Source organism: Kryptolebias marmoratus, linkage group LG19 (genome assembly GCF_001649575.2).
Source record: "Kryptolebias marmoratus isolate JLee-2015 linkage group LG19, ASM164957v2, whole genome shotgun sequence".
In the NCBI taxonomy this organism is placed as follows: domain Eukaryota; kingdom Metazoa; phylum Chordata; class Actinopteri; order Cyprinodontiformes; family Rivulidae; genus Kryptolebias; species Kryptolebias marmoratus.
In genome coordinates, this window is record NC_051448.1 from 11465101 (window position 1) to 11474431 (window position 9331).

General features: G+C 43.9%; 1 protein-coding gene across 1 annotated transcript; it reads right to left on the minus strand.

Moving 5' to 3' along the window:
• Positions 1 to 61: 61 nt before the first annotated feature.
• batf (basic leucine zipper transcription factor, ATF-like) lies at positions 62 to 8959 on the minus strand. The gene is made up of 3 exons (XM_017427265.3): positions 6245 to 8959; positions 5426 to 5530; positions 62 to 1238 (listed from the first exon to the last, which is right to left on the minus strand). The coding sequence occupies exons 1-3, from the start codon at positions 6305 to 6307 to the stop codon at positions 1032 to 1034; spliced, it is 375 nt and encodes a 124-aa protein (XP_017282754.1). The 5' UTR covers positions 6308 to 8959; the 3' UTR covers positions 62 to 1031.
• Positions 8960 to 9331: the final 372 nt, after the last annotated feature.

Genomic DNA, 9331 nt, shown 5'->3' on the forward strand with positions numbered 1-9331 from the left:
AGGCTTCTATACATTCCAAAGGCGTGTGAGAATATCTGATATAATGCTAGCAACTCAGTAATAAAATATACCAGTTACAGCCACTTTATTACACTCACTTCCTGCTTTAATACACTTAACGAAAATGAGTCGTTTCTTCAGGTCACCGTAACCCGGGTGCGTGAACGCCTCAGTTGTGTTCAAGGACCGGGGGGGAAGAACTTCCACACGAGGCAGCCGACAAACGACTAGTTTTCTGTCTTTATAAATATAAACTTCATCTCTCACAATTGGTAAACAGCGCCATCTAGGGACTCCCGTCAGCAGGACAACAAAAGAAAACATCTGTCACTTGTTCGTTATCAGCACCTGGAACAGACTTGCAAAAAAAATAAAAGAAAAACAGGAGCGAGAAGAACGAACCAAAAAAAAAAAAAAAAGGTGCTCTGAAGGTCATAGATGATCAGTCCCAAAAAGCATCACATTTAACAATAATAAATACTTCTGCTGGGTCTTCCTGACACTGATTTTTCACCCGTAAACGAGTCGAGTCCCTTCTCCCTGCGCCGCCTGGTTCGCTTGAAGGACCTCGACTTTACATTCTTTTTGTCCACAATCAACGTCTGTCGAAACGAAACGGAATAAAATCCTGAGCATTTACACATAACAAACACAGAACTAATACTCGGAGCGCAAGACATGACACCATGACACGTCGGGGGTTGGGGATGGGGGGGTTCTCCAGCACTGAAAGATAAGCACAATTTACAGAAAAACGTGGGTCACCTGAGCGCAAGCTGTTATTCCCTCAGTGTAAACATTGACTGGTTGATTTCGAGCTATTTCAGTTCACGATCGGAAAGCGTGGGAGAAAAAAAATAAACAAAACAAAAAAGAAAAAAAGTAAGCTGAAGCAACAAAATAAAAAATAAATAGTTACAGTCATGTTATAGCTCCCTGCTAGCAACTACAAGACGCGTCTCGGGTCAGTCTTTTCTCCGCTGAGGTGGGTCTTCGGTTGGGCAGCGTGTCCTCAGGGGTTGGGGGCCGGGTCAGCGCTGGTAGTGTGGGACAGCAATGTGCTGGCGGTGGTAGCTGCTTTGGTGGGGGGGGTAGAGCAGGTCGGGGGTCTGCGGGGCCAGCCCGGTGCACAGGGGCTCGTGGCTGCTCAGGACGGACGACAGGTAGTTGGCCTCCTCTGTCAGCTGCTTCACCTCCTTCCTCAGGGCGGCGTTCTCCTTCTCCAGGTTCTCGCTCTCCTGGAAACACGTCAGGCGGGGGGGAGGGGGGTTAGAGTGTAATCAGGACTAAATGACATCATACGTCTCAAAGAGGTGTGTGTTGGCGCTTTAAAGCGGCGGTTTAGATCGTTTGAAGCGGGGGAGTTCTGCAGAAACGCCACGAGCAATTAATGTCTTACCTGTTGGAGACAGCTCTTTGCAAAGCCCCAGTTTGAAGAGGCGGAGCTTAGTTCTGACCGGATTAGTGACTCGGAACGTCAGTTTGGCGTTACCCGGTTATTCCAGCAGAAACGCCGGAAAGTGCTACAGCTAGCTGCCGCCGATATTTAGCTCCGTAAATAACCAAAGGATTCGATCGTGGAACCATGGCGACGCTAAGAGTGTCTAAAAAAGGCTTTCGCATGAATCACTATGACGGTTTTGAAATTAAAGCTGAAACGGGAGGTTTTATCTCCGCTAACCGTTAGCTCGTCCATCCGGTCAAAGTTAAAATCTGTTGTTTTTTTTTTTTTTAAAGCCAGGGTCATTCAAAGAGCTGTCTGCTGTACAGGCCGAAAACAAGGAATGAAAACGATTTAAAACCGTTTTGGTTTTGAGGCTGCAGTGCTCCAAAGAAACCAGCTGGGCATCAGAACGTCCAGCAGTGTTTCTGAAAACATGCTCCTCTGCGCTGTAACGTTTCGTCTTTCTAACGCCAGGAAGAAGTAAAGCAAAATACCCACAATTCCACAAGTCAAACACTGATTGTTCATAACCCTTTGACAGAACCGCACTTCAGAAGATCTGAACTATCCCTTTAACCTTTTTATCCCAGGTGTCTGTATAAAGGGCTCTAAATGTACAGTAACAAAATGAGCGAAACATTTCTTGTCCTGAATTTCTGCCACAACATCAGTTCTGCCTCTTAATGTAATCATTTTAACACTTGACAGATTTGATTAGGCAAGAAACTAAACCTTTTATTTTTACGATTTTATTTTTTAGTGGAGTTTAGTGTGCAATAAATAAAAAAAAACTCTTCGTGAATAATTTCATTTGGAAGAAAACCTAAACTTTTGTACCAGTGTTTAGGCTGTTCTTGAGCCAGCGTCTTAATGTAAACAGTAAAGCCGTCCAAAAAAAAAAAAAAAACAGTAAAAATGTTCAGTTTTAGCTAAATGAGACTAAAACCCCAAATATGTTCAATAAGAGCTTCAGCACAATATTCTAAGCAACGTTCCACGATGTTCGTTTTGTCTCAGTTTCTGCAGATGTTTTTTCATGTATTTCAACTTTGTTTTATTAGTTTTTAGTTTTGCTTTGGTTTGGTTTATTTCTCTTTTTTTGCAACATCCCCGTCCTGCCGCGACCCGATGCGCGCTAGACGTACAAAGAACCGGTCCGTTCCAACGCGTCTCCAGGTTCTGTGCGAATTCCCACAGAACAAGAGTGCTTTCAGCGTTCGAGGCGTTCTTTCAACAGCTAATGAAATTATTCACTCCCTTCTTTCCACTGTTGGGAGTTCCCCCATGTCACACTTCATCTAAGTCATCATTAAGGTGGAATTTTAGTTCTGTTTACAAAGAAAAACAAAAACAGGTAAATTAGGGACTATTAGCCTCAACGCTCTGCTGTGGGTAGAGTACCTGGCTGCAGAAAGAGCAGCTTCACTGGAAACGTTTCCTTTGTGCGTAACCGTTAGACAGTTATGAATAGAATCAGTTCAATGTGTGTGTATCAGCAAACACACACACACAAATATATCTGTATGCATAGATATATCACATATAGAGAAAAAAGTAAATGCTAAAAGTCACAGGTAAACAATGCAATAAAAATGTGTTAAATCGAGCTAACTTGCTTGTCTCTGGTGATTTTTCCTTCCGGCTTTTTGCTCCTCTTTCAGCTTTCATCAACAGGTTTGTGTTGTTACTGCCCACCGCCAAGAGGCGAACGGAACAATAATGGCTTTGTGTCCATCTGTTAGCAAAATATCTCACGACTCATTGGACACATTTCGGTGAAACTCTCAGAAAGTAATCACTGGATGCACATCTACAACTGATTAAACTTTGAAGCCAACGTAATTCAAGATGGCCGCCACAGCCAACTGTAAATAAAAAATACAAAAATGAGTAAAACTCAGTCAGTTTTACAGATATCAACCTAACATTTTGCTTTGTTATAGTTGAGATTGATCCCTAACACCTGCTCTGAGTGCTAACCGATTACACTAGATTTTTGTTTAAAGTTTTGCTAACAACTCTTTGGAGTCAATTTTCCTTTGTCTGTTAGCAAAATATCTTGTGAACCACAAGATGGATTTTAATCAAACTTTTAGGAAACAATCTTTAGATGCACCTCAACAACTGATTAACAGTTTGGAGCTGTTCTAATTGAAGATGGCCGCTCCAGCCGGCTGATCTTAGAAAACACAAAAATGGCTATAATTCAGTCAATTTTGAACACATTGTGCTAAAATTAGGTGAGGTAGTAGATGAGAGCCAATCACAACTTGTACTCCGAGTGCTTCTCAAGACGCAAGATCTTTGCCTAAAACTGTAGCATTAACTGTTGGAGTCGACCCTGTTAGCAAAATATCTTGTGAAGCACTGGACGAGTTGTAATGAAACTCTCAAAAAGTAATCATTGGAAGTACATCTACAACTGATTAAGTCTTGGAGTCAATCCAGTAGAAGATGGCCGCCGCAGCTGATTGGCATCAGTCTTATAACTCAGTCAGTTTCACAGATACTGAATGAGATCGAGCAGAATGGTACTTTTAAGGTTTGACCAAAATGAATATATCCCTATCGTTTCCCAAGATAATAATGTTCTATTTCTTTTTTTTTTTCTTTAAGAACTTATTATGCATCCAACCTTCGGGGCTGAAACAATAATATTTTGTTTAATTGAACTCAGATCAGTGATTTGCTATATTTATTTCAGAGGTGTGTTCTTTTATTCTGCCCGGGAGTGCGCAAACCTGTGTTGTAAGAAAAAGTACAAAACTGTGTAGCAATGGTGTAAAAAAAACAAAAAAAAAACAAAACCAAGAGAAACCACCTGCAGCTCCCCGCAGCACCATTCAGACACTTTGAGAAGCAACAGTTTCCAAAACAGCTTCATTTTTTTTTTTTTTTTTTCTCTCTGATCTTCAGCTTTGAGATACTCTGAAGCAAACTGTACGTCAGAGAGCACCGATGCAGGTTTTGTGTGGGAATGGTGGAAAGGAAATCTTCCACTCGGGTATCGAAAAGGTCATTTCACCATGACCAAAAGCTCCAGGGCCTTACTGTCAGACAACCTTTGGGCAAACCCCTGTGCATGCGTCATTTAGCCAAATACAGCCCACTGCTATCGGCTCTTTACAAGAAGTGACAGCCTTTTCTTTTTTTTTTTTCTCCCCTCCTGCCCACGGCGTTCAGCGCTCGAGCTCGTTTACACAGAAGAAAATACTACTGAAGAAACAGGAAATAAGCCACCGTGTCACAGCGAGGGAAAATTCACCTTCCTGTTTATCTAGCGAGACGATAAAAGCTAAAAACCACAGAGCATGTTGTGTGGTCCCCTGGTATTCTTTGTAAATGTGACACGGTTTAAAGAGAACGACGGCACACACACGCCGGAAGGATTCTCACACACTCGGGGCCTGTTACACAGAACCTACTACGGCCTTCTCTGGCTTCTCTGAAGGTCAAAAAATCCTTCCAGCTTATCTGATCGACTTCAGAGAATAGAGGTTCGACGGCGGCGTACGGTGGCAGCAGAAACCGAAACGAGGAAGTCACGCAGAGAGCGAGCGACAAGCTCTTAGCGTTTGTAGGTCTGATGTAGGACCCAGCTAAGGGCGACGTTAAAAACCGTCACAGAAAACGGGACGCTCCTGTCATCGCGCTCGGCTGTGCAAAAACAAAACAAAAAACATCACTGCAGTCCCCGGCGCTGGATTTGTGCCGCATAGAAGGGCGTGATTGCCCACACGTGCTAATTTATTCCTTAATCTCCTGCGAACACGAGAGAGCAGCGTCCGAGCGCAGTCCGACAGAAGACATGACACATCGCCACATGGTCAGGTAGCACTTTCTCTTGGTTTTGTAAGCGCGGCCCAAAAACAACCCAGAGGCTCGGCCGGGGAGCGTGCACCTCTTCGACTGAGCGACTGAACGTTCTCGAGAGGGCTGCGGCTGTTCGCGCACGGCGTGTGGTGTTTGCCGGGTCCTCACCAAGTGAAGGGTGTCAGCCTTCTGGGTCTGCCTCATCCTGCTCTTCTGGGCAGCGATCCGGTTCTTCTCCCGCCGCATCACCTTCTTCACGTCATCCGAGGAGCTCTGGAGGGACAAGACATAGGCTGAGTGGTGACAACGGCAGCACAAACACAAATGAAAGGCTGTGGCGTTTTGCCGGCGATGGCGGCGAGATGGAAGCGTAATGGGTCTCAGTGGCAGTTTGACAGCAGGTGCCTGACGCCCAGTGTTCGGGGCAGGGTCGGGGAGTGGCTGACTCATCGGTTAGGTGTGTCACACACCCTGTTTCATGTCCTGAGCGCTCAGATGCCTTGGTATCACAATAAGTAAACCATTTCATAACGCTGAGTCAAACTAATGAACTTGTTAAAAACCCTCCTAACGACCATGAGCTCCTAACTAACTCAGGAGCTTGTTGATGTGCACGCTTTCTGGAACATGCTGGGTGGTGGTTGGAGGTTGGCAGGCATAAAAATAAAAAAATTTAAAAAAAGCGATCCAGCTCGGAGGATCTCGCAGAACTTGCGCCAACTAAAACCAAAGAGCGACCCAAAGGTTCCCCACTAAGTTGGTGGCGAGCGACAAATGGATGCAAATCAAGCGAGCCCACACTTGATGCGAGTCATGCCTGCAGCCCATGTGTGAAGCACCCTGAGAAACTGTGAAAAGAGCCACAGTCAGAGATGCTCCGCTCTTTAGCAGATGAATCACACACATACGCGCACACAAAAGAGAGAGATCAGAGACGCGGACTGTGGTTCAGAAAGTTGGGCTGAACAGAAGTGATGGAGCACTCACCGGTCTGCTTCCAGGTGATGGGGACTTGTAGCTTGTGTCGTTGCTGTCAGAGCCCTGAGCCATAGCCAACCGCAGCGACTGAAAACCTCTGGGTTTGTCCACTTCTGCTTTGTGTCTTTAGGCTGCGCGTGTGTGCGAGAGTGTGTGTGTGTGTGTGTGTGTGTGAGAGAGAGAGAAAGTCTTTGTCGCAGAACAAGTGTTCAGAAGCGCTCTGCTTACCACTCAGTGAGTAATGAGGCTTTTTCTTCCCTCTTTTCTTTTCCTTTCTGACACTCCTCCTTCTCTTTCACCCTTCACGCCCGTGCTCTCTCGCTCTCTTTCTCTCTCTCTCACACACACACCGCAAGACTATAGCTGTCTGCCTAATTAGCTGTATCTGATGTGGCTTCTGGTAAGAATCTGGGTAAGTTGCACTAGACTGGAAGTCACATGTCTGGTGGAAAGTTAAAACACACAAGGTAATGGTGTAAATTCCAGAAAAATAACATTTTTAGAGAGTTCAGATCACACATTGAGTAAATGTAACTGGGCGGTGGTTGAAAACCTACATTTTCTGTCATGTTGGTGACACTGATTATGAAGTTTTCTGTGTTTAATAACAACAACAAAAAAAAGTTTTCTCAAGAAAAACTGTCACTTTTTGCAGCCTTTGACTGAGAGTCTTTATGGGAATGTGATGAGCGTACCCACGTAACCCCCCCCCCCTGTTATTTTTATTTTTAGTGTGTGTTTTTTAGTCTTTCGGCTCATTCGCTGCTACGTTTCGACTCAGTCCCCAAGGGACGCTACATCCCAAACGACCTCATGGATGACTGGCTCGTGAATATCGACACGTCCTTGTGGTGATTTCCACTACTGCGCCACGCTTGGAGCTTGCTTGCGACACGCCAGCTGCAAAAGCAAGTGAGGCAATGTGGAGGACTGAAGTGCATTGAGAAACGCTCAAGGGGCTCCCCAAACCCAGCCCCACTCAGAATTCCCACGGTGCCTTTCTCTGTAAATGACCGTATGCGAAGGTGTTAAAGCGTAGGGAGTCTTCGAGAAAACGTACATTTTTGAGGAAGTTAAATGTTCAGTAAATGATGATTCTTTGAGGGAGGGGGAAGCAGTGTTAAAATCTGACTTTAGCGCCAAAAAGATTTTTTTTGTGTGCGTGTTTTTTTTAAAGCCGAGGTGCCCTTTTTACTTGTTAGGCTCCTTCTTGTTTGGCCCCGTCGCGAGAAGGCATTTGGTGGTGCAAGAACAAGATTTTCTTGTGAGAAAAAAAAAAAAGAATCAGGACTAAAACAGCTTTGCTTGGCAGAACAGTCCTCCCACACAAAAACATGTTCCACCATCGCAGGAATTTTGAAAAGCTCGGGCATTTCTAATACTTGGCATTTAACGGCGTCCAAAAAGGAGTTGAGACTGTAAGAAAGAGAAAAAAAAAAAAAGAAAGCTGATTAATTCAGACGGCGACACAACAACATTCAAAAACTGAGCCGAAGGGAAACAAAACACGGCTCCGACTTTCACCAGTATTTTCTCCTCTGTTCTAAGAAATCTTAAAAAAAAAGACCTAATCGGCCTTTAGGAACTATAAAAGGATTTGCATTTCGAAGGGTTTGAGGAACATGTAATTGCTTCATAATTGTTTGTCTTTCCAAAATGTCACGTTCTTGTTGAATTCGATTGGAGACTTCTCAGCTCAGCCTTCACACGTCTCCCCGCACGACGTCCGTCCTGAATCACGTTTATTAATAGCACCAGCAGTTTGGCTCTAACTTTAGCTGTAAACACTTCTCCCGCCTGTCTCCGGGCCTGTCGTTCATGGAAGAACACTCGCCCGGGCGGCGTCAGAGATCCCCTCACGAGGAACCGACTGGAGAGGACGTGCCTTCACCTTTAGACCCCGCCCACACTACTTCCAACATTTATTAAAGTCGAGATATTTTTGTCTCGTTAGCTCCATCGACATACGCGTACTGTGACTATGCAGGACCGGAACCAAGAAGTTGAAGCCACAAAGGGTGAGCGCCCCCTAGTGGGTAGCTGTAGTACAATTTCAAAGCCCCGCCCCTTTGTGTAAGGAAACATGACCTGACTAAAAAAATGAAAATACATTTGAGAAATGCTGTTTTTTCAGTGATGATTTTTGTTGATTCCTGTACTTCCCACCTTACATCTCTAGGTTTGAACGTGTATTTTTAAAATATGTTTGGTTTCAGTTAGTTATTTCTCCATTTATAGATTTTCTTTCTGTCTCCATACATCCTGACAACAACACCAGAGTACCTATGCAGCAACATTAGGTGGCAAGAACATCCACATTCAGAAGATATCAAATGACAGAGGAAGAAGATGCAGAGCTTGTTTTTGTTGTTGTCGTCTGCTTGATCGTTTACGGTTTCCTCTCGCTTATTAACCCTTTCATGCCGTGATCGAAGCTACAGCGAGAGGATCAGAATAAAGTGGGACAAAACAGCTCCATATTTGTTCATGACTCCTCGGCACAAAGCGATGGGCTGCTGTGTGTTTTGTGTTTCTGAAAAGCTCTGCGTCTCCTGTCTGTCTGCACGGATCTACCTTGATAAAAACTGGGTACTTGCTACTATCTGAGCGGAAACTGTAAGCAGTATTAAAAATCAAGTTTTGCGATAATCTTTAAGCATCTAAACAGATTGTACTGTATTTCTGTCAGGATCGTGGACATTTGTGCCACCTAGTGGTGGGTCGTGGTTAATTCGGTATTTTGTTAAGAATGCGTGAAAATAAAGGAAAATAAAGGAATAATAAATAATAAAGTTTTATTAAAGAGACATTTTAAAATATGCTCCTTGACCAATTTTCACTTGAATTATCTGCTGAAATGATGACAACTGAGAGGAAACCGTAAATGGTGTATAACTTTCTCAGTATACGTCATTAGTCTGGAGGTTCTTGCAACTAGTTTTTGTATGAATGCGTAATCTGTTTAAAGGAAATATCCAAAGTAGTGTAGCCAAGGTTTCCTGGCCCAGTTTTTTTTAAAGCACAATTTTATAATATAATGAAGAAAAAAAAGCATTGTAATTAAGATAATCTAACAAACCAAATGTGTTTTTATAC

Coding starts and splice junctions, on each gene's coding strand:
- batf (XM_017427265.3), bottom strand. CDS start 6,307: ATGGCTCAGGGCTCTGACAGCAACGACACAAGCTACAAGTCCCCATCA. Junction 5,531..6,244: donor CATCACCTGGAAGCAGACCG/GTGAGTGCTCCA, acceptor TTGTCCCTCCAG/AGCTCCTCGGATGACGTGAA. Junction 1,239..5,425: donor AGGCTGACACCCTTCACTTG/GTGAGGACCCGG, acceptor ACGTGTTTCCAG/GAGAGCGAGAACCTGGAGAA.